At 37.8% G+C, this 26595-nt stretch overlaps 1 protein-coding gene across 4 annotated transcripts in view; it reads right to left on the bottom strand.

Moving 5' to 3' along the window:
* The window catches only part of HIPK3 (homeodomain interacting protein kinase 3), a 68869-nt gene that overhangs the window by 27082 nt on the left and 15192 nt on the right, over positions 1-26595 (bottom strand). For 2 of the 4 annotated variants that reach the window (XM_039355928.1, XM_039355931.1), the window contains exon 2: positions 20681-21782. In XM_039355928.1, the coding sequence (XP_039211862.1) occupies positions 20681-21780 (1100 nt within the window). In that variant the 5' untranslated portion in view covers positions 21781-21782. Of the gene's footprint in view, positions 1-5074; positions 5221-20680; positions 21783-23877; positions 24008-26595 lie in introns of those variants that run through there. The other 2 variants (XM_039355929.1, XM_039355932.1) reach the window with 2 other exon arrangements.

Here is a 26595-nt window from a genome sequence, read left to right as displayed (position 1 = left end):
ATAGGTCACGGATAGGCTATCTGTGACTCCAAAATACTTACTTCCCAAAATTAATAGCATATGTACCTGCAAACTTCCAAGTGTAAATTACTTGGAAACTGTCCTCTCTAGGGAGGGAAGGAGGGAAAAAGAAAGGGTATAAAGACTGAGCTGAACCTGTTAGTATTCATTCATTTATTCCATCTGTCCATCCATCCCTCACCCTGCAATGGTGCCAAACGTATATAGAGGTAGCCCTCACTTATTCAAAGTTATGATGGCACTGGATCATGGGACTAATAAACTGGTCCTCGAAGTTCCAGCTGTTACAGCACCCTACAATCACATGAAAAAAATTCAGGCACTTGGCAACCAGCTCACACTTACAGCTACAATGTCTCATAGTCATGTGATTGCCATTTGTGACCTTCCCTGCTAACTTTCAACAAGCAAAGGCAATGGGATATAGCAGGAAAAGTTGTAAATCAGTTAGATACATCTCCCCCATGCCTTTCTACATTCTCATATGCCATCTCCTGCTTCCCTCTTTTCTTGCTTATACACATGAGCTGCATCCTCCTTTTCCTCTTTGCTTAAACACACACACACACACACACACACACACACACACACACACACACACGGCGCCTGCCTCCTCCCTGAATTTGCCTCCATCTACAACATCTCCCTTCCCTTATTCATATGCAATTTGCATCAGGTTTTCCAGATTCTTCTCCACCCTCCTGTAGCACCTCTACACTCTTTACCTGGGACTCCCTCCCGTTTCCTGCTTTAACGGCCCACTTGTCTCAACTTACATTCCCCCAACTGTCTTGATTGCCGCTATAAGCAATGTGTCATGTGACATTATGCTTTATGGCATCATTTAGCAACAGCAATCCCAATCCCGACTGCTGTCATAACACAAGGACTACCTGTGTATGATGCACATTATCTTTTATAATAAAGCTTCCTTTGTCTTTTCATCCTATTCCTGGAAAGAGTCAAAATCTACACCTTTTTATTGAGTTCTACTAGAAGTACTACATTTCCACAGAATTTGCACAAGGAGATATTGTGTTAAAAGAAGCAATAGTGCACAAACTTACTTTGTCAATAATGTAAATCAATTTATATCTCTTGTTTCAGGTGACACATTTTGCTATCAAGTGTCATAAATGAGCAAACTGAATGGCAGGTAACAAAAGGGCAGAATCACAAGTGGACTAAAACTGAACTAGCTTCTTCTAAATATTCCAGTTGCTATTTACCTATTCTTTTTTGAAGAAATTGGTAATAATTATAGATGCATTATCATTCACACAATAGTTCACTTGTTATTTGCTAAAGTAACTTAACATAAACCAGCTAACTCCAATTACTTCAAACCATTCTTTTATATCCAGACTTAGACTAACACTTCTTTAACTTGGGGGATTAAAATATACTTACAGATAATCCTTGCTTAGCTACCACAATTATAACTAGCAAGTTAGTTGTTAAGCCAAATAGTGACTGTGCTTGTGATCTTACTTAGTTTTCTTTGCTTTACAGACCTGCAAAGGTCACAAAGTTATTTTTACATCACAGTTGTACCTGTGAACTGTCACTAAATGAGGACTAGTTTTATTTCTATTCTATTCAAATGGAGCACTTGGGTGATTTTTAATTTAACGTGTATAAAACAAAAACACTAAGGGTAAATAGGGTAAAACACAAGTAATAAAATCACTGATCTATGGATTTGAATTCACAGGTTTTCTAATAGTAGTAGAATGGGAAATAAAAGACAACCCTCAAGAAAATATACTCTGTAGAGATGGAAGCAATGTATAAGAAGGTCCCCTTTCGAATACCCAATATAAATCAGGGATTTCTCCTGCAGCCTCTAATTAGCATGAATGTATATTTTCCCAATAATGTTCACATTGGTATGTTAATCATACATGCGAGGCTCAGATTATATTTTCAGAAGCAAATGCTTTTTGATGATCATACAGACATAATTCACATAAAATAATAACATCTAATCACAAGAGGACTTTAGTATGACTATATAAGACCACACATTTTTAACAATTTGGGAAGTCTAATTTATAAACTAAGTGGCAACGCTTTGATGCATTCCAATTACCAGTATGTATGAATAAGTATCTTCTACTTTCATAATTGCTGATCTTTTTGAAAGAAGGCACATTTGGGCAGATCTTTTGTCACTGTTTCTTAGCAGAAAGGGACAACTCACCACAGCCAACTCGCCGTGGCTCACTTGCCATGGCCAACTTGCCGCAGACAACTCACAACAGCCAACCCGTCGCAGGACAACTTGCAATGGCCAACTCTCTGTGGGACAACTTGCTGCGGGGCAATTTAACAATTCAATTTAATTATTTAAAATAAATTACAAATTATTTTAAATTTTGTCATTCACATTTCATTTTGCCCCTATTTTTGCATCCCTTCTTTAATAATTCCATTCCACCATTTCTTTGATATTAGTGTAACTCTTGTCCTGCGGTGAGTTGGCCATGACGAGTTGTCCTACAGTGAGTGGACCGCAAAAAGCTGGTGGTGGCAAATTGGCTATTTGGCTGGGATGAGCTGGCTGTGGCGAATTGTCATAGACCCATTTCTTAGTCCCTTGTATACTTAACGAAGCTTCTTGGATTGTGTATCTTTTAATTTTCTTTTAACAACTTGTAGGTCAACCTCCCATCTTGTTTTAAGCCCATATGTAATTATTACTTTCAATCACTAAATTTAGGAAAGTTTATGTGAGCTTTCAAGTGATGGCACCACTCCTTATATGTTGACAGGTAAGAGTACCTAGAATTCATTCATGTAAGGAAAGTTTTTTTAAAATAAGTAGTGTTCTACCAACTGATTTTAAAAATTACATTTCAGGTGTTGTGTTTGCAGTTGTTAGCTTTTTCTGCAAGAAACTGCAGTAATGTATTGTACGAAATATTAGTTTGTGGCTTGTTAATCAAGTCCGTATATATGACAGAACATTTTCCAGCTATTATTTTAAACTAAATAATAAACTAACGTATCAGAAACTTTTGTGACAGATTGAGTAGAAGCCAACATGCTGGCCAAAATGTTGTATTTCAGACAAATGCATTCTGATGTCTGTATTTATTTAGTAGAGAAACAGAATAATCTGTCATCCTTTAAAATTGATAATATATACTTCAGTAAATATGTATGATGTTATTCAATAAATATTTAGATACAACTAAATGATGCTCATGTTTACATATAATTTTAATAAGGGATAATTTTACCTACATAATTAGTATATTTCCCTAAGGAAGCTTTTCCTCTTTTTTGGACTAATACAAGTAGTCCTCGACTTACAACTACAAATAAGCCCAAAATTTCTGTTAGTAAGCAAGACACTTGTTAAGTCAATTTTGCCCTATTTTACGGCCTATCTTGCCATAGTTGTTAAATGAATCACTGTAGCTATTAACTTAGTAACACGGATGTTAAGCAAGTCTGGCTTCCCCACTGACTTTGCTTGCCAGAATGTCACAAAAGGGGATCACATGACCCTGGGACACTGCAACTGTCTTAACTGTGAGTCAGTTGCCAAGTGTGTGAATTTTGATCACGTGACCATGGGGATGCTGCAATGATCGTAGATGTGAAAAACGATAAGTCACTTTTTTCAGTGCTATTGTAACTTCGAATGGTCACTAAGCAAACTGTTCTAAGTCGAGAACTACCTGTACACTATTGATGGTTAAACTCCAGTACTGAGATAGTATTAATTCAACCTTTCATGAACAAAACAATCAAGCTTTTTTCCTATTCAATATGCATATCTGTTAAAATACGTTATGCCTCTGCAAATTCAAGCTTAAAATTGTTTCCATCAATATTCAAGAGTCATGTAACTCAAATTTATCTAATAAAATGAAATCCAATCTACTGAGTTTTAAATTATATAATTATTTGTAAACTGCCTCATCACTAAGGTGAGATAGCGTTTAGAAATTGATTAATAAAATATCATGCAAGTCTAGAGTTTATAATCACCAAATATTATAGTTAAATTTCAGTAGGAACAATGATTCCTTACATCTTATGAGAGTGAAATTACCTTAGTTTTAGATAGAAAGCTCCTTTTGGGGACACATTTTTTTCCTATGAACCCTCCTTAGACTGGAAGGCCCAACTGAGGTAATTCTGTTCTGTGATAGCTTATTTGTAAAATTTAAATCATAATTTCCTATTCTAATGTACAAGATGGGGGGCGGGGGGACAAAAGCTAATGGAACTAGTTGATGTTGGTTTATTGCTATGAAAATTTCTGAGGGTGTCTGAGTATGTTGCTGATACAATCATAGATTATGCTCATTTGATCCTAGTCCAGTGGTTCTCAACCTGTGGGTCGGGACCCCATTTGGGGTTGAACGACCATTTCACGGGGGTCGCCAAACAACGCAGTCTGCCATTTTTTTCCCCTTTTCCTTAGCTGTGCTACTCCCTTTTATTCTATTGGCTTTTGAAAGCCAATAGAATAGGCTCTCTTGAACAGAGTCTAATTCTATTGGCTTTCAAAAGCCAATAGGAATTGTCCAGGCTGTCTCTGCCCTGCTGAGCCCGCCAAAAGTCCCATTCTGCAAATGGTGCTGCACCAGTTGAGTAGTCCTCAACTTACGACCGGTTGAGTAGTCCTCGACTTACAACCGGTTGGGGGTCGTGGCATTAAAAAGGTTGAGAACCACTGTCCTAGCCAATATAGGGTCCTAAAACCTCCATACTGTATAAATAATATGTGGAATTCTGGTAGATCTATTTTGAGACAGAAAGAGAGGGGGAAATGCCTTGAATCAGTTAGACATGTCAGCCCTATGAACTGATACAGACTAAACACTGCCTTTCTAGGGTTACTATAGAGATTACCAGTTCTCGTTACTATATGGACTCTCTCACACCATCCCAAGAGCTGGTTGTACTACTTCACTTTGGGCATTTTACCAGCGAATATAGATTGGGGACTGAATAGATTCAGGCCTGCACAACTTGTGGAGGAAAAAGGGCCACACTGATAAATTTGAAATAATCACAGGCCACAAAATAATACCTGGCATGTCGATCAGCTGTTTGGTGACTAGTGGAGCGCTGGCAACACTGGAGCTGATGATGTCGATGAGGCCTGGAGGCATTGGAGGCGCTTGGCAGGGTTTCTTTTGGGCAGCAGGAGCAGATCCTTCCTGATGGTGGCGACATCTGGTGGTGAATTTATTGAGTTTTTAAAAAATACTGGTGGGCTGCACAGGGCAGTTTGGTGGGCCACATGTTGCCCATGGGCCGTATGTTGTGCAGGCCTGGAACAGACTTTGTTCAAGATCCATAACCCTAGAGGACTTGATAATTAGTCCCCACCTTGAAAATTTCAGATTCACTAGTAAAAGGATTTATCCTTTCAATATAAATAATGTACAAGAAGGTGTTGCTTAAATTATTTTGTTCCTTAAGTAAAGTCAACTGAAATCTTTTAAAATAACGGATAAGGTTATCTTGGTTATTGTTTGGGGCATATAATATTCCTTCCATTAATTTTTCCTATGGGTCCACTTACATTTAAGAATGCTGACTCTCTTTCAAGTTATCTAATGTACATTTTCACTTATTCTAATTGCCACCACTGGTGATCTTCTAAAGCCAACAAGCTAAGCAATCTCTTTAACTTTGAAAAAAGTATCTTAGCTAAATTAGCTGAGAGCATATAACTCCTTAGCGTATCATTTAGCAATGGCTGGGTTCATATGTCTTAATAAGGTATTGAATGGGCTTGTAAACCAGTTTCTTTAATCTAATGAACTGTATTTATTCAATGACAATTAAGCAAACAATGGCTTAGTGTACTATATCAACTTGCCAAGAATATATTCTGGTCAAATCCTTCTAGTTGGTGTCTCGTGGTAACATTTTTATTACTTTATTTATTTATTAAATTTATATGCTGCCTCATACAACTGGTATGATGTGATACGATAAAAGCTACAGAACTAGCTCTCCTGCATTTAACTTAACATTTATATGCAATGCATGAACTCTGGCTTGTCTATATTTCAACAGGTATTTATACCCCAAGATTGAATCAAAATTCTACATCAATATTCCAGATTCAAATATACACTTATTATAATATGTAATGGCTTTTCTGAAAGAATAAGTATTTTAATAACTTGCTAAGCAAAGAAGAAAGTGTTAATACAAAACAGAAAAGAACAATTAGCTTCTAGCTTACAGAAAGATTAATTTCTATAAAAATTATATATAAGAATTATAAAAGTTACTAATTGGTTAATAAAAGTCCAATCAAGTGGTTTGTTACATAAAAGATCAGCAATATTTCACATAAAATAGAAACAAACAGTATAAGCAGTAAGCTGAAGAGAAATAGGTTTTATGTAAATTGTAAATTCATTAGGTCTTAAAGGTTCAAGATACAGCTTAAATAAAAATAAGTAAATATATACTATGCGCAGGGCTTTTTTTCTCATAGAACACCCAGAACAGAGTTCCGGCACCTTTTTTGGATTGAACCTTGTAGGGTAGGCAAGGCGGGTTGTATAACGTGTGTGAGTTCCGGCACCTTTTTTTTTTTTAAAGAAAAAAAGCATTGACTATGCGTATGTGTGTGCATTTTCATGTCTTCTGCTACTGCAAGTTGTGAAACACATGAAATTTGCATTTGTCAACTAGATTGCAGTGTTAGCATTGTTCCAGCCTCAGGTGCGCTCCTTGATGTGGAAGCCTCCTCATAGAGCTAACCAGATACTGCTGGATTGCAATTTTTATCATCTTTTCTATCAGCATTGACTAGGACTGAGGTACATTACCATTTCTATTCTCCACACATATCCCAAGCACAAAACTAATGCTTTGCATAAAAGTCTTTAACTACTACGAGTCTTCAATTTTGATATTATTTTCATTTTCCAGTATCTGTATAAAATATGTAGTTTAAAAAAAATCAAAGTATCTTATATGCAGAAGCATTTCACTCTATTAATTACTGTCATTTGAATTTACATAAGTACATACACAAAATGTCGGTATGGTTACCTAACAACCACTTGAAAAATACACACAAAAAACATACTTAAAGGTATTATTTCCAAGAAGGGGTAGGAAAAATGGAGAAGAAATCAATGTACAAAAATTTAGCAGAGATCTGAAAATTAAAAAAAAGATAAACACAGGAAAGGAAAACTACAGACAGATAAATTGTATTTATAAAGATGGTGTCAGAAAATCTAAAGCAAAAAAATAAAGATTTTTCTTACATGTTCAAAATAAAAGCTAGATTAAAGAGTAAGTACTATCTGCTTAGTGCAAATGGGAAAAGTATAATCAATAATGAAAAAAGACAGAGCTACTCATCTCCTATTTTGAGTGAATTTTCCCTAAAACTAATCACTCAAAATTAGTGCACAATTGTAAAAACAAATCTTTTCAGAGTAAACCTCCTTTTGTTTTTCTTTAGAATGTCATGTAACTATTGGAAAACTAACAAAATAGAAGACAGAATAGGTTTTTTTGATAGTTATTAAAACTGGAAGAAAATAACAGAATTAAGTTCAATAGAGATACATGCTAAGTTCTCACTCAGGAAAAATTAGGAATGATTGTAAACTGTTAGGTTTTTAAAAAAAAACCTGTAGAATTAGATCAGATCTGGAAGTTTCAGCAAAAGGGACAATTTCAATTTTCTTCTGGAATGCTGTATCATGTTTATTGAAGGAAGTAAATTCCAATTTGATATTCCTATTCCAGCCTCAATTTTGAAGGATTTTTATGCAAATCTATTTTCTAATCTTAACAAAAGCCTCTCATACAAACATACTGACATTTTAACCTCTGAAGTATCAGAAATCATATTTATCTTTCAATGTCTAAAATCTAATAAGATGCCTTGAGAAGATTTTCTACTTCCAGAGCTCTTTAAGGCTCATTGATTGGTGTGCTCTATTATTAGCAAGGCTGTCCAGGTTGCATTCCAGTCGGTTGGGAAGTTGCCAGTATAGTGCCCCTATATAAAAAGGGGGACAAAGCTGATTCAAAAAACTATAAGCCTTATTAGAATTGTGGCTAAAATGTATACAAAACATCTGCTGAACAAAATACAGAACTGGGTAATGGAAAGAAATCTCTTGGTAGAGGAACAAGCTGGATTCAGACCGGAGCTTCCACAATAGACAATTGTTTTACTTTACACCATCTCTTAACAAAACAATTAACAAATTGCAAAAACCTGTTTACTGCATTTATAGATCTTAATGCGGCTTGCGATTCTATACATAGAAAAATTCTGTGGATGAAACTGTCCAGCTTAACTATAGAACCCAGACTCTTACTCTTGGTTTAGGTGCTCTACTCAAACACCCATTTATTTGAAAGTCCAGTCAGGTGTAACTGGTTCACTATGAGTATACCATCATCAGTATGGTGATGATACCAAATTCTATATCTCCACCCCGGTGAATTAAGCAATGCCATAAATATCCTATTCTGGTGTCTGGAAGCTGTGAAGGTCTGGATGGGGAGCAAGAAACTTCAGTTAAACCCAGGCAAAACTTTCGTTTTGGGGGCCCACTGGTTCCAGGACCACGCCACCTTTGACGTTGGATATGGCTGTACAATCCAGGAGTCCTTGTAGGATCATGACTCCTGCTAAATGAACAGGTGGCATTTCCAGTAAGAAGTCCTTTGCACAGCTTCATATTGTGCACCGTGTCAGTTCCAGATTGGCAGGTCCTTCTTATAATCATTCATGTTCTAGTCACCTCCAAATTGGACTATGCACTTTATATAGTACCTGGAAATGCAGAATAAATCAGCATAGCAATGCACAGTGTACAGTATATTACACTTCTGCTCTGCAAGCTGCACTAGCTGTGAGTTTGCTTCTAGGTCCAATTCAAGGTGCTGGTTTTAATCTTAAAAGCCCTTTGTGGCGTGGGAGTAGGCTATCTGGGGATGTCTCCCTTGTATCAGCTTGCCCCATTAGGTCTGGCAAAACATGGCATGCTACAGGTCCCAATGGCTATAGGCCTACATTTGGCGAATCCCAGGAGACATGCCTTTTCTGCTATGGTGCCCACTTTATGGAACATCCTTCACCTTAAAATTAGATTAGCTCTATCTCTTTTGATATTGCAAAAGGCTGGGAGGCCCAGGCGTAATAACATAATCAGAGACTGACTTAAAGCAGAAAAAAAGAAGAAAAAAAAGAACACATTTATGCAAATGAGCCTAAAGATGTCTTGATTAAAAGAAAAAAAATATCAAATCCTATATACAGCAAGAGCAAAAACAAGAGATGCATATGAGAAAACTATGGGAATGCCTTATTTTCATATTTATTAGATTTTTATTTCAGTCTTCCTCCATAAGCCTTTAGTGGCACATAATATTTGCTCCTTAAATTTTCCCCAACAACATAATGAGGCAGATTTGATTGAAAATGTGTGACTGACCCAAAGTCAAACAATGAGCTCCCATGCCCAAGTGTAGACTTGAAGCTAGGTCTCCTGGGTTGAACACCTCGACCATTATATCACTACTTTATTATTCAAAATAAAAATAAAAATGTATCTGTTTAGGTAAGCTACTTGAGAAAACCCAAATGCCAAAACAATAAAATCTCTGTTAATCAGCAGCATATTTAATTGTTACCCTCTTCAGTTTGTTTACATTTACACCATCCAGCTGAACCAGATCATGTTTTCAACCTTGAATAAGAAAAAAAAAAGTAGAGCCAGATCATCTCCCCCCCCCCTTCATGGTCATCCTCCTCCAACTTCTTGTAAGATGAAGCTTTTCAATTAAATGCAGCCTAACTTAACAAACTGCCTTTACTCACATAATAGCTGAGGCCTTCTTGACAGTAACTACACTTACAAACATAGCAGCTGACTTTGAGCAGACTGACCTTGAGCAAAATGAACACACTTAACTGCATATACTTCTGGCTTATTTCACTGCAGCGGTGAAGCAGCCTCACCATCTATAGTAGTCAACAGTTTCTGATTACCACCCCCTGCCTATTTTAAGCTATCCCCCACAACATTTCAGTGATGCACAGTTCAAAGTGATAGAATAACATCTGAGGCAACATTCCAGCTCACGTTGTTTACAGAGGAATCTTGGTTCTGTTCTCATGCACCACTTTTTTCATCAATGGCTGCACTCTGTTTTTATTTCCAAAGCCCAAATAAAGTATTTCAGAATAGTCCTTGAGCAACTAAATCAAAAGGAAATGTTCATTTAAGGAAGTTAACTGAATCATAGCAACACTAGGATTTAGATGAAAGGTGAAAAACAAAGGTATTTTTTCATTCATAATATCATACATACAGTATTTCACATCTATAGTTTGTCATTAAGTCTAAACAAATGCCCACATCTAATTTTATCTTATTTGTGGGACCAATCATAAAACATTCTCAAATCAATATATTTATGTTTGTCCAAAATGACACAGCAATTCAAAGGGCCAAAAATTATTACTGGTTTATTTTAAAATTATTTTACACCAGGTATATAAATGCCACTCTAATAAAATAAGTAATCAATCAACCTTCATAATATCATTTTTCATCTAATCCTGAACTGGAAAATCTAATACTAGCCTCATTGTTGCTGTTCACTTCTTCAAAAAGAAATGTCACGCAGGAGTTTTAAATAATTTTTGCAGCTTGCATCAGCTTCTAGAAGTTGTTCTCTGACAGCAAGACTCAAAGGAGATACCTAAAATATTTCCTGTTTAGTTCTCAACAGATACCCAAGTTCATGAACTTCCTCCATTTTAAACTCCCCTTCCCATCATTAATTCTTCATATACTGCTTCAACATATAAACAGTTCACTCCTAGTTACAGTTACAATAGTATGTATGCTTTCACATATTGCTTTTTCTCCATATTTATAGGATTTAATCCCACAAAACAGCAATTAAACCCACACCCAAAGAGCCCTTTAGCTTAAAAATCTATTGTTACTATAATTTAAAGTACAAGTATTATCTTAAATTTATAATTGAATAATCAGTTCTTAACTATTACCATATGACTAGTAGTCTAAAGTGAATTACAGTGGTGCTTTCTTTTTTATCTTACTCTATACTCAACGTTGGATGAAAAAATAATTGTATGCCTGTAACACTGACATTTTTTACTTTCCTTTTTTTCTTTTTCTGTTCAATATTTTAAAGATTTTCAATACAATGTTGATAATTTTAATCATGTTATATAAACATTACTGAATTTAAACCTCCACTGAAATAATGTGTTGTGGTTCACAACATAACAAAATAAATTTTTTAAAAACTAAAATTTTGAAGAAACTTCATGATGATAAATATAGAATACATATACACATAATACATGCTGTAGAACAGTGGTTCTCAACCTATGGGTTGGGACCCCATTTGGGGTCGAATGACCATTTCACGGGGGTCGCCAAACAACGCAGTCCGCCATTTTTTCCCCTTTTCCTTAGCTGTGCTACTCCCTTTTATTCTATTGGCTTTTGAAAGCCAATAGAATAGACTCTCCTGAATAGAGTCTAATTCTATTGGCTTTCAAAAGCCAATAGGAATTGTCCAGGCTGTCTCTGCCCTGCTGAGCCTGCCAAAAGTCTCATTCTGCAAATAGTGCTGCACCAGTTGAATAGTCCTCGACTTATGACCGGGTGGGGGTCGCAGCATTAAAAAGGTTGAGAACCACTGCTGTAGAAGAAGTGTCTTGCTATTTTTCTATTGAATATTTAAAAAAATAACATTTCAGCTAAATAATTTGCTATAAATTAGAGGTTTTCAAACTTTTTCAAAGTATGGCAGGGTTTCCCAAACTAAGGTATACCTCCCTTTAGGAGAGGTAGACAAGAGTCCAGGAGTAGTAATGAAAAAACATTTAGATTCACTTTTTCCATAGTATTGTTTTCATTGTTGGTATTTGGGTTTCTAGGGGAGGAATATTCAGTAAGATTACACATACAATACATATATACAATAAAGGAGGTGTGATAGCAAAGAGTTTAGGAACTGTTGGGCAATGGAATCTGATAGTAATAAGTGATAGATTTCTAATGATACAAAATTGGCTGGATTTATCTTTTTTCCCACTGTGATTTACCTCAGAGGTCTCCAATCCTTCTCGGTTGGCGGACCAGAGGGAAAGGGAGGAGGAAGCATTTTACGAGCTTACTGGGCCACAAGCACGAGTGATGCAAATGGGGCAGTGCTAGCACCCGCGTGACACTCACTAGCACCGCCCATTTTCACCACGCGGTGCCATTTTCACTGCAGCAATGGCATTAGTGTGAGTGGGGGTGAGTGTGCACACATGTGCATGCACTGGCCAGCCTGTTCCACAGTCCGGTGGCCAGCAGGCCATGGCCCACAGGATGGTAACCCCTGCTTTACATCATTTATGTGTCAATGAATTATTTGTATAATGCAATATTAGAAATTATATACATTGATACAAATGACATTTCTTCAAAGCTATTTGTTACTAACTGAAGTACTATCTGAAAGCCAATAGTCTTTCCTCGGTTAAAGACATGCACTCTCCACAATATAGTAAATCCACCACTAAAAATTTCAATGAATGACCATAGTTGTATGACTGTACTATTATCATTTATCCTTATTATTTTCTTTACTCCATCTTATTGGGATGATGGTGGTGGTGGTGGTGGTGGTGGTGGTGGTGGTGGTGGTGTACATTGTTTTGCATGTACACTGAGAACTTCTACATAGGAGACAAATTCCTTGGGAATCTAATCGCACGTGACCAAATAAAGTATTCTGATACAGGTAATGTGTTTAAAAAGGGGAAGTATCAGGATGTGATTCTTTACAGTTAGTCCCCCCATTTAGCAATCAAAATTGTGAAGGGCAACTTGGTGGTTAAACAGAACTAAGTGAAATCATGATTGTGCTTATGAATTTACTGTAACTTTCCTTTACAGACCTGAAAAGGCCATAAATGTGAGGATTGGTTGCAAAGTTAGTTATTCATCACTGTTATAAGTGTGAATGATCACTAAGCAACAACTACCTATATTTTTTCATATATTATTTTCTCTATCCAATCACTCAGAAACTATTGCAAACCTTAGAAAAACATATTTAAGAGTCCATCCTATGTCAGATCCCCCAAAATTTCCTTAGAGAAAGAGGCAGAGTATCAACAACTTATAAGACTTATGGAGAAGGGTCCATCATGACTGTCATCTATACAGTAATGCAAAAACCAAACAGCTAACTGACCCAAGAAAAGTCTCCCAAGAAAATCCAGAACCAGAAGGCTGGGAGTTCAGGGTACCTGGGTGTGAAAGTAAGTTCCTCAGCAGTAATAGATGTACTCAAATACAAATCCTTCCTTATAATAACCTCTCTATCCAGTTAACCATCAGCTGCACAGTGCATCAACTTTGAAAATGAGCATGGCTATGGGCATTTTCCCTATTCATTTTCAGTTGACATATAGAAAGGGGGGAAGAGAGATTGCCAGGTGCTTCACTAGTCAAAATAATCTTTTGTCCTATGGGAACCAAGGTCATCAGCTGCTTCCGAGGCTGCTGGCTGGGCATTTCATGAAAAGCCAACCAAGAAGATATATTGGGGAACGTAATTGCTTGCATAGCTTTAAAAGTGGGATTTCTTAACTTTGTATTGGGGAATTGGTTTTACTTTTGATGTGCCGATACTTTGTAACTAATAAACATGTTTTTCGAGGAATTTCCAAGCCTCTGAGTTCTGTTTATTTGTCTCTGTCTGTTGGAAGCATGACATTAAACCAAGTCTCTTAAAACTTCATTTTCTCAGAGTGCTGGGCTTCGACCGCTTTCCCACTCATTTTTGGGAGAGTGGTAAAGACTTGGCGAAGACTTGAGATGGAGGAGAAAATTGAAACCGCTGCTAGCCGCAACAGGACTCAGGCTGTCAGAGCACAGGCAGGCACTCCAGCCATCGAGGAGGCATCACTGTCAGGAGCTCGGCTAAAGACTAGGGTGATCCAACCTGGGAAGCTGGCATCGCAGGAAGGAGCTCCAGCTCTAGCAGATCTCTTCCAAGCCGAGGTTGCCCCTCAGCACAGAAGCACTCCTATAATCGCTGGAGAGGAACTCCTATTGCTGCGGTCTCAGGATTCTTTATCTGTGGAGGGCAAGAAAGGAAAGGGGTCGATGGGACAACTCCGGTGAGTGGAAAGTTCAGTCTGCAGTCCACAGTCCCTCACTCGATCAGTTGAAGGAGAAGTTCAGCTGACTGGAGGTGAGGAATACAATCCCTGTTGCCTAGGAGATGGGTGCCATGGGGGGAAATGCCAAGAACTACCCATCTCTTCCCCCCCCTCACTGGAGCTCCAGCCCAACTGCCAGAGTCCGTGCTGCTTCACCCATCCCACCACCAGCTGTAATACCAAGCCTAGTGTCCCAGCCAAGTTTGTTGCCACGACCTTGGGATGCCAGTCCCAGAATCAAGGCAAGAGAACTCCGGAGAGTGGTTCGACCACATCCCCAGGACCAGCAAGCCACCCAAGCCCAGCAAGCAGCCCAAGTCCAGCAGCAGGTGCAGGCGGCTCCACTGAGGTTCAAGCCGCCTCCCATCAAGCCCACCTTTGATGGGGATCTTGAGAAGCGGACCTTCTTCTTAAACCAGGTGTGGGCTCATTTAGATCACTAATGCTTATGCCTAACTGGATGGGGCTATGATTTGTGGCAGCAAATTTAGAGGAAGAAGCAGCCAACCAGATGACCAACCCCCATGATGAAGATGCTCCTGAACTGCACATTAATCTATTCATGGAGCGATTGAGGGGTCAGATTGAAGATGAATCCCGAGTCTTACTGACCGAGAAAGAAATCCACCACCTAAAACAAAGAGGTCATTCCGCAAATGAGTACGTCCCTGAATTCAGGAGAGTTGCTAACCAGCTGGGGCAGTGGCCTGAGTGGTCACTGATCAACTACTTCAAACAGGGGTTGGATCACAACTTGCTCCAAGCCTGCATCATTCAAGGTCTTCCTAACCAGTTGTCTGAATGATAACATATGGCAGTGATGCTGGACATCTAGCTGGACCACCCCCAAAAGTCAAGGACCACTGAACCCAAGCCACCATGTGTCCAAGAAAAATGCCTCTATGGCCAGTGTCTGCAGAGGTCAACGTCTCCCAAGCACCAGCCAGGGCTCCAATTAAGCGCTACCGATGCAGTCAGATGGGTGACCGTGCTGTGGAATGCCCAGCTTCTCACCCTCAATCCAGGAGTGTGCCAGTCACAGCCGCGAAACCGTGAAGAGTTCCCAGAGGGGGGAAGAAAGAAAACCAATTGGGCACGTCAAGGCCTAGGTGTCGAAGCCTCACCTCCCAAACTCGAAGCCAAACCCCAATCTGAGCCACAGATGCCAGCATCGTATGACAGGGACGAGGAAGACAAGGATGACCTCATGGTGAGTCAGCCCATTCCTTCTTTTGCCATTCCCGCCAGGCTGATAGTGCCCAAAATGGGCTCACATGAGTTTGAAGGTCCTAATAGACTCGGGTTGCAGTCGGTGCTTAATTAATTTGCCCACTGTGCTCAAACTGGGAATCTGAACCAAGCTATTGCCCCTACCCATGAGGTTTGAGTAGGCCGACAGGTCCCTCATCAGAAGTGCCCCTGCCATACACCTAACTGAATCTGTGCATTTGGAAATGAGTCGGCATTGGGAAATCATCCGTTTTGTGGTGGTTCTGAAGATGACCGAAGCAGTAATTTTTGGGCTAGCATGGCTGGATAAATGGTGTCCGAACATCTGGTGGGAGGAGGGAATGCGGACTGGGGACAGGACCCCTCCTACCTGACACTGACAATAAAACAAAGACACTGGCCATCTGCAAGATGCAAGGGGAGCCCCGTGAAACCCTAAAGACTGTGGTCGAAAAGCTGCCGGGGAGTCAACTTCTCTCCATTGAATACCATGATTTGGCAGAAGCATTTTGTGAGAAGGAATGTGATGTCCTCCTCCCACGCTGGGCTACGGACTATGCTGTTGAAATTCTGCCCGGTGCCAAACTCCCTAAACCAAGGATGTACTCTATGACACCTAAAGAGATGAAAGAACTGAGGGTACATTGATAAAAACTTAGCTAGGGGTTTTATTTAGCCTGCTAAATCACCCGTGGCTGCTCCTGTGCTTTTCAAGGAAAAGAAAGATGGCTTTCTTAGATTATGAGTGGATTTTAAATCCCTCAATGCTGTCAGCATGGAAAATACATACTCCCTCCCCTGATGAAGGACATGTTAGCCCACCCGGCTAAAGGAAAAATCTTTATCAAGCTGGATTTAAGAGAGGCTTATTACCGGATCCGGATCAAGAAGGGGGACGAGTGGAAAACAGCCTTTAATTATCCATTGGGAGTTTCCAATTTAAAGTGATGCCTTTTGGTCTGCAGCTCCCCCCCGCTGTGTTTATGCAATTGATAAATCAAGTGCTCCATGATCATTTATACAAGAGGGTTTTGGTTTATCTTGATGACATCCTTATTTACTCTGAAACCATGGATGAACACAACAAAATGGTCTGTGAGGTATTAAAGAGACTGTTGAAAGCCAAACTGTATGCAAAGCTGTCAAAATGTGAATTTCACCATACCTCCTTAGATTATGGGATTTTGAATGAGGGGGTAGAGATGGACCCTGCCAAAGTTACAGCAGTATTGGAATGTCAACCCCCCACGCACCCGCAAGCAGCTTCAAAGTTTGGGTGTAAATCAATCACTGATTTACTCAAAGCAGGCAAAAGAGGGAACCCCCCCCCCGACCTTGTCAGCCATTGCAATAGTCATTAGTGTGCCAGGCAGCATTTGAAAGACTAAAGAGACTCTTTTCAGCTGAACCAGTTCTTAAACACCCTGACCCCGGACAATTCATCATTCAAGCTGATGCAAGTGACGTGGCCATGGGGGCTCTCCTACAAAAAAATCACAGAGGGGAGTTACAACCTTGTGCTTACACTTCCTGAAAAGTAATTGATACTAAGAGGAGATGGACTGTTTGGGAGAAAGAGGCTTTTGCAGTTTGTTGGGCTTTGCTGACATGGAATCATTTCTTGAAAGGGGGAGAAATACCTTTTGAGGTATGGATTTATCACAAAAAATTGGAGGCTCTCAAGAACCCCCGTAAATTATACCCCAAGCAAGTTCGGTGGGCTCAGTACTTCAACCGTTTTAATTTCACTTTAAAATATTTTCCTGGAGGTAAGAACTTTTTGGCTGATGCCTTGTCTAGAATGCCCCAGTTCAAGAGCAACCGAGAGGAAGTTATTAATTCCATTATTCCTTCACCACAATATGCTTCTCAAATAACAACCAGATCACACACCCAGAGCCCCCCCTGCTGGTCCTGCTGATCGCTCACTAAAGGAATTAAAGGAGAAGTTAGAGACTGATGCCTGGTTTAAAGATAACAAATCTATATTAAGGGGAGGGCTAGCTTGGAAGGGTTCTAAGTTATACTTCCCAGATGGCCTCATGGAGTCATGATGCTAAGCAAGTGGGTCACTTTGGGTTTTTTTTTTTAAAGACATTGCATCTGGTGTGGAGGCAATTCTGGCGGCCAAAAATGAAGAAGGATATTGAGAGTTATGTTAAGAGTTGTGCCACTTGTGCTGCCAGGAAGAGGCATTCTGGAAAACCACTAGATCCCTCTCAATCTTGGGAGGAGATAGCCATGGATTTTATAGTGGAATTACCTGAGAGCAAAGGGAACACTTTAATATGGACTGTGATTGATCTATTTTCCAAACAGGCATATTTCATCGCTTGCTTGGGACTTCCCTCTGCTCAGAAGCTAACCAAATTATTTTTGAAGCACATATACCGACTCCATGGTGTCCCAAAGCAGATTATTTCTGACAGAGGGGTCCAGTTTACTGCAAAATTTTGGAGGAAGTTGTTAAAATGACTGGGTCCTCCCAGGGGTTATCATCAGCTTTTCATCCAAATACTAATGGAGCTGCTGAGAAAGCTAATGCAATGGTGGAACAGTACCTCAGGTGCTGTGTAAATTACCAGCAGTCCAATTGGGCTGACCTCCTGCCTTTCGCAGAGGTAGTCTACAACAATACGGTACACAGTAGCACTGGACTCACCCCATTTAAAATAGTAACGGGTTGAGACTTTGTGCCCATGCCTGAGTATCCACAGGAGCCTCCTACTTCCCAGACTCTGGACCAATGGGTGACATCCTTTCAGGGGGTTTGGGTGAATAAGGTATTGACCAAAGCTACCAAGGTTTACAAATAGCAAGCTGACAAATGAAACCTTTTCACATTGGACAATTAGTTTATCTTTCAATGAAATATTTAAGATCAAAATTACCCAGTAGAAAACTGGGGCCAAAATTCCTTGGTCCTTCTCCTATCACTAAAATCATTAACCCTGTCACAGTGGAATTGAAACTACCACAATTGTTGGGGAAAGTTTACCTTGTGTTTCATTGCAGTCTATTGAAACCTATGTCGGAATCCTCTTTGAGACCTGTCCCAAAGAAGCCAACGGTGGTGGAGGGATACATTATGAAATAAAATGTATTCTTGATTCTAGGTTGTACAAGAGAAAGTTACAATATCTTGTTCAGTGGAAAGGTTACCCCCTTTCAGAAGCTACACAGGTGAAATGTACAAATGTGAAAGCGGATAGATTGATAAAGAAGTTTTACGATAAATACCTCACAAACCTTGAGTGAGTGTTTAACCTGCTTTTTCTTTTCCCTGCTGGAGACTCTTTCTTTCTGATGGGGAGCCGACTGTCAACTTTGAAAATGAGCATGGCTCTGGCCCTTTTCCCTATTCATTTTCAGTTGACACAAAGAAAAGGGGGAGAGGGGATTGCCAGGTGCTTCGCTAGTCAAAATAATCTTTTGTCCCATGGGAACCAAGATCATCAGCTGCTCCTGAGACTGCTCGCTGGGCATTTCATGAAAAGCCTACCAAGAAGATGTATTGGGGAATGTAGTTGCTTGCATAGCTTTAGAGGTGGTATTTCTTAACCGCATTGGCAAACTGTTATGTGTGTCTTCAGACCTGGTTTCACTTTTGATGTGCCAATACTTTGTAACTAATAAACATGTTCTTTGAGGAATTTCCAAGCCTCGGAGTTCTGCTTTATTTGTCTCTGTCTGTCGGAACCATGACACAGTGATCCAGACTCCAAAGGAGAAAAAGTAATTCAGAGCATGTATTGGTACACATACACACTTGTTGACACCTTCTTAAATGAGACTTTTTGAAGGGGATATCAACAGGTGCAATCTACACACCCATACAATCTCTTAATTACCTTTTCTCTTTGGAATTTGGATCACTGTATAGTCTTTCCAACCATTTAAGGAGCAGCTGGAGCCAAGAGAAGATCCTGCATTTATAAACAGAAAAACCTTCAACTTCAGAATAGAGCAATGCTGGAGCTATATTTGTATCAGACTTTTTCTCTTGCTTGTCCCATTCCTGATCTTCAATTTCTGCCTGACTACATTTCTCTATGACCTGGTACCATTTACAGATGAAGTTACCACTTTCCTATTGAGTCCCATTGATTAATAAATCATAACAGAGGATGGTTAGGGAATTAAAATCATTATAATTTCTGCTTTTTTGTATTAGGATTCCAGAAGGAATAGATGATTACAGGAGAGACAGTTTTTGTCTCAGAGTTATGAGGGTTATAAGAGGGGTATGTTGAAGCAAACTGAGCAAGACTATGTCATACATATGTGTATTATATTTGGTGAATGAAATCTGACTTCTTTTATAAAAGTTTACATTGCAGTTTTATTTATTTTTTTCCCTGGTTGGAAATGGTGGACAACCAAGTCATTGATTTTTAATCAAAGGAACTTTGGCATTATATAAAAAGGGGTGAAGAAGTTATAGACTACTACCTGTTAGCTCAATGAACAATGTGAAATACAGGCAGATAAATCCAGGCTGATTTATCCAAGAAAAAAAAAATCGGTCCCAAAATGCTCTTCATATACATACCTGAACAAAATACCTTTGTTGGCTATTCTGGAAACTTTCCCAAAATCTCAGAACAAATTAGAAACTATTTTGATATCTGCAAACAATGTGTTGATCAGTCCTGAGTGTGCTTTATTTCCCCAATCAGATGATCTCAGAATACAGACTTAATTGTTTCCACTTGTACATAGCGTTTTTTCACACAGTATTCATGCTGTTCATTCAATGTAATGTCAAGTTTTTACATGGTGTATAAGCAGACTCATCAAGGCTAGCTGCCAACTATCACTTCATGATCTGCCATCTCTATTATCTAAGCTGCCTGGAGCTGACAGTGAAGATAATATAAAGCATTTTTAGTTTTACAGATTTCCTAGTGGACAATACTCTCAACACTGGAAGTGAAAAAACATAGTCAGAGAAGCTAATACATCTTTAATTATCCAGTCTAATATCTAATAATTATTCTAATTATGTGCTTCTCAGGATCTGTATGCATAACAAAACCATAAAGTTCTACTTAATTAATCAAATACTGGAAGAAGCTATTTAAACAAGTATTCTTACCAAACTTTATGCATTTTGGACTCTGAAAAATAAACTAATTTAGTTACATAAGTCACTGCAGAAAACTCAAAACTTTCAGTTATAAGATAGTAGGTACATACCTGTAATAGCGAGATTGCAAGTACGTTGAACAGACTGTCTTTGATACATGACTAGCAGATCCAAAGTCAATTACCTTAACTCGGTAAGGCTGCCGTGCTGGATCCACCAACATAATATTTTCTGGTTTGAGGTCAGCATGTATTAAACCAAGACTTTTTAGTTTTTTCAGTGCAGTGGCCACCTGTTGCAGAATAGGCCGAATTACCCTTAGCTGAAGAGGGCTAAATTTGTTTTGTTTCAGAAAATCATACAAATTCTGTTCCAACATCTCAAAAACTAAGCAAGTATGGTTATGATGTTGAAAGCACTCATAGGCTTTCACAAAATTAAACTCATCAGCATTCTCTGTACTTAATCTTCCTAATATGCTCACTTCTATTTGTCCTTGACGTGCATAAGATGGGTGGTTCTTCAGGATTTTGATTGCCACTATTTCATTTGTCCCTCTTTTCCAGCACTTTACAACTTGGCCAAAAGTCCCTCGCCCAAGGAAATCAAGAACCTCGTAAGTATTTTTCACAGAACATAATACCTCATGCTGCACTAACTGATAATCTCCATCACCACTGGTACCGTTTGGTTTTGAAGCTGCAGCAGTTGTCATAACTGTCATTGGGTTTCCCAAGTTTGTTTGCAACATAGCAGGCAATATAGGCAGTTCATCAACAATCTGCATTGCGCCACTCTGATTTTCTAACTCTTCACTCTTACGCTTCAATCCACATTGCTGGGGACGGTCCAAGATGTTCAACTCACTTTCCTGGGTCCCAGGCCAAGGTGCTTCCACTTGAGGTTGTTGTGCCTGCACTGCTAAGATTTTTGTAGCACCTGCAATAGTTTTTAAATCAACAGTGCTGGTCTGCAACAAAAAAGTCTCTCTTTGAGGTCTGTCAAATATATTTGTAGCCTGCAAGAAAGCACCAACCCTACTAGGAGGCTGAGTGATTCCAAAATTATTACCATTCAAATAGAGCTGTGGGTAGGCTCTTTCATGACACACACAACTGCTTGGCTCCACTTTCAGTTTCTTCACATTAGAAAAGGCACTTGGCTGAGTTTGATAAATATATGATGGATAGACCAAGACTTGTGAGGCCATACCTGAAAAAGAGAGAACATATTAAGATACTCTGTTGCTTCCCTCCCCTCATATATTTATTTATCTGTAAGTCTCTAAAAATAGTTAATCAAAAATCCAAGCCATTTTATACATTAAATACTGAACCTGCTATATATTTTACATGGTTTATACATTAAAAATGGACAAATTTTCTCTTTTAAAGAAAATATACTATGTACCAAAAGAGATTTTGAATGTTTACCACTCAGCTACCTTTAAGTAAAAGTAACTTTCAAAGTTACAGCACAGTGCTAATAGCAAAGTTTTAAAAGATTTAAGTTTTTGCCAATATCTTCCATTGTGACTAATGTATACAAAATCAGCTTTGTTTTTCCAGAGTAAATCAATAATGGAAATTAATCAGTGATTAAACTATGTGGCTTTATCAGCACAGAAATAAACTCTTTTGATTCTTCTCAACTTATGATTCTATACAGATAGCCTTAAACATGCATCATCCAACTCAGATTCTTAAATTGGCTTCTTTTTGGCCTTCAAAGTTCTTTTTCCAATAGTCTTTTATGAGAATATACAGAAGAATTTAAAGGATATTTATCATTTTAAGAACTACAAATTTATATAATATTTATCTAATTTCTCAACAAGAAAGTAAAAATGGTTCCTGACTTTATTTTTATAATGTTAATATAAAACATTTAATATAAAGATAGTACAAAGGAGTATCAACTTTCAGCCAAACACCTTCTTTATATTTCTTGGTCTGTAGCAATGTGTATGAACAATACAAGCATATTGTATGAATTGAATGGTCCTGCAAGCTTTCTTTGTTTGTAGTAAAATTATTTTCAAAGATTAAATTTTACATTTTCGATGGTAAACTGGGAGGATTATCTCTGACTTTTAGGTACATAGCAGAGCTTGTGTGCTAAACAGAGATACCAAGTGACTTCAGTGCTTCATGAAAGTTACACACTTTATATTTAAACTTTAAATATAAGTATTTAGTTTAACTATTCAAAAGAGTATCCAGTCTTAATGGTATAATGAATGTTTATATGCTTATTTTTGTGCTCTAGAGTAAAGAAAGAGGGAGATTAGATCTTATATTGTAGGTATGGATATTTAAAGAAAGTAATGTTTAAATTTGTGTTTTGGGGATTCTATATAGAATGATGGATAATAATATAAGTACAATACTAGAAAATGTTTAAAGTATATTATAATGTGTGTTTAATGTTTGCAACTATTATGTTTTAGAGAAGATAATTTGTTTAATTTAAGGTATTTAGATTTGTTTAGGATTTATATGTGTTTTAAGTTTTTTTTCTATTTTTTATTTTCTTTGAAAATTTTAATTAAGCCTGTACTCAGCTCTGGGAAGATTGAGGGAGGGTATGGGAGGTTTGGGGAAGATGGGGGAGGGTACGGGAGGGTGGGGATTTGGGGAAGGGATTTGTTTTGTAAAATTTAAAAACTTTCAATTAAAAAAAAAGTATAGAAAAGAATAAAGAAAAAAAAGAAAAAAACAATAAAAAAAGAAAGTTACACACTTTGTTCTATTGCTATAAGGATACTGGAGGGGGAAAGCTTTACTTTCCCATAAGTGTGTGCTGCTACCCAGAGCACCTTTTCAGAGAACAGCCCTTTAAAAGATACATACAGAGAAAGGGAAGAATGAAGACAAATGAGGCTAAGTTGCTGTTTTATTGCAAAAGTTTTAAGAGATCTGAAAGTCAACAGTGCATGGATACAAATACTTGCATATACTCCTAGGTATGCAGTTTCAAACTTCTGGAAGAAAGACAGAACAAGATTACACCTTTTAAATAACTATTATCCACACAAAAAAAATAGCAATGAAATGATTTTACAATCAAATTCTTGTTCCAAATAGCTTTGGATTTTCTTTAAAAATTAGTCAGTTTTCTTCTGAATGAAATTCAAAGACCTGGTTGTCCCTGGTTGTCCCCTATCAAGTCCTACATGGCTTAGGGCCTGTCTCCCATACTATCTGGCCAACCACTTCAATCTTGCAAGGTTGGCATGCTCTGGGTTCCTTTGATTACAATCTCATATTTCAGGACCCCAGAAGCACATCTACAAAAATGTGCCTACCCTCCAGAATGAGGTCCTCCAACTCTGCTGTTGTTCAGAATAGCAATGAAGTCATGGTTCTTCACCCAGGTCTTTAGGAATGGAGACTGAGACCCCTTGCTTCATTCCATCTTCTTCTGCACTTTCCATCTTTTTAAAAAATTAATTTGATTTATTGTAATTTCTTTGATTATTGTGAGTTGCCCAAAATCACTAGGAGTCAGGTGGCATATAAATGTAATAAATAATTATTATTATTTCAAGATTTTTATTATCAATTTTTATTCTGAAAAGTCACAATGCTAGAATATGAATTCATTGTCCACAGTTTGCCCATCTAACAAGTAAGGAATCTAGCAACCTGATTGATATCTCATTTTCTTTGTTTTTACATTGTTGAATGGGTGTGCTTTTGAGTTAATTAAAAAAAAAGAACTGCTTTGTTAACAATAAGCAAGTTAAAGGATTTTTAAAAAAACAAAAAACAAAAAGCAGGTCCATTATCAATATAGGAGACAATTCACTATAGTGAACAGATATCCACCTTCTCAGATATGAAATTTTAATAAAATGAATTTTGCCAAAGGAAAAAAAAATGAGATTTGAAGGAATAACTAATTATCTGTAAAGATGGTTAATATAAACGACCTACCAATCTTCTGATCTCATGAGTAATAACGAAATCAATGTAGTTTGCCAAAATGTCTCAATGGAATGACATTATCTTAAGGCAGAATTTCTAAACCTTAGAAACTTTAAGTTGTGTAGACTTCAACTAGCCAGCATATCCACACAGCTTAAGGTTCCCAAAGTTGAGAAACACTGCCATAAGGCTTCAAGCTCTATCAAAATTGATGAGTTGATGAGAGAGTCAACTAATTAAATTTTTGAGTTATTTCTTTAATCCCTACATTGACTTGAATCAAACCTAACTTAAATTTCTGAATAGGGAATATCGATTTCTAATATTACAGTAGCACAACAATATAGAAACCATATTCAACTACAAAGCAAGAGCTGTTCTTCAAGAAATGTTACTATTATAGGCAAAAGTCAGCTTGATACAACCACTTCATATGCAAAAGCTGGAATTTATATTAACATCACATCAGCTTTTACCACCATGGCTGAAAATAGAATACTAGCTTAGTAGATGTAGAACAGCCCATGCAGCACACATAGCTCCGAGTAGTGATCATCTTGCTATTGCTATGACTATAAATGCACATATAAAATATTTACTCGTAATTCCATATCTTTCACCTAATGCCTGTTCAACATATTAAGCTATTTTCCTAACCAATCATAGTCAAATGTGGTCCAAATATAGAACTGATAACCACCTTAAGATCATTGCTTCACTTTTCAGGCTAAGTGATGCAGTCACGTTAACAATTAACCAGGGGTTGCTGGCCTGCTCAATTAGAGAGAAATGGAGCTATATATTGACAAATGATACCATGCATTTTCTGCTTAAGTAAACTGAAACTGATAATCTGAACTATTAGAAGAAAATTAGAAAATATAGCCATAATTTAACTATAAATATACCAAACATGGTTATAGAATATACAAATAGTTGTGAACTTTAGAACTAAACTATACCTTGGAAATTCTCCTTGCTTACCCTCTAGCTGCTAAATACTGATTTAAACTCATTTTAATTTTGGCATTATTAACGTTAGACTGCCAATCTATAAGCCTTAGTTAAATTCCGAAATGAAAGACAGAAGTTCCTCCATGTAATAGTGGAACAAGTATGAGGGTTAAATGAAAAGTAATATATCTACCTCAATAACTTTAGTTTAAATAGGAACAGTTTAATAAATGAAACAGGAAAATAATCCTTGAAATGAGCATTCCCCCGTTCCCTGTATTTACTTCTCTGTATAATCACCACCATTTGCTACCGACACACATTCTATCAAAAATGAATTAAGTGTCTTAAAGTCATCACAAAAGAACTCTACACTTTACCTGTTCAACCATGCCCTGATATCTTTTCTACTTATGCCACTTTGAAGCAATTAAGCAGAATTCAGAAGCACAAGAATGAATTGTTGCTGCAACATGAGAATGCTAAGTTCACATCTCATAAGCCTCCCAAGATGCAATTATGAATGTGGATCGCACCATCTTATTCCATCTGCCATGCAGTCCAGACATGATGCCGTGTAACTTTTACTTTTTCCCCACCCTGAAGGAATACCTTTGTGGACATCTCTGGCTCAAAGGAAGAGGTGGAGAGGACTGTCAAGACCTGAATGAAGAGAGAAAGGTTGGAGTTCTTTCATGACAACTGTAAGAAATTTGCCCATCATTGGCAAAAAATTGAATGGTGATGATTATGTGGAGAAATAAATAACAGGGAACAAAAGAGCTCTTTTTGAAGATTATTTTCTTGTTTCGTTCACTAAAATATCCTTATTTAAATTAAAGTTATGATGCTGGAGCCATTACTTTTAGTTCAATAGTTTACCATGTGAACCTTCAACCTTCTGAATATGATTTAAACATTGCTTTGAGGGCTGTGAAATATTTTGAATGTGATATGAAAGATGTGCTTCAAAGTAATATGGAATGGTAAACCCAATACTATTGCAACTCATTAAGAAGTCATGTTTGTTTCCAAGGCTGCATGGCTACTGTGGAAGTCTACTCCTTCATACTAGCAAACTATAATTAAAAAAAACACTGTCCATTTGGATTGTACTTGAGAAAGTATTTTGTTGGTTTCTA

The sequence above is a fragment of the Crotalus tigris genome, unplaced genomic scaffold (assembly GCF_016545835.1).
Source record: "Crotalus tigris isolate CLP2741 ecotype Arizona unplaced genomic scaffold, ASM1654583v1 scf7180000018777.2418813, whole genome shotgun sequence".
In the NCBI taxonomy this organism is placed as follows: Eukaryota; Metazoa; Chordata; class Lepidosauria; order Squamata; family Viperidae; genus Crotalus; species Crotalus tigris.
This window is presented reverse-complemented; position numbering and strand designations above follow the sequence as displayed.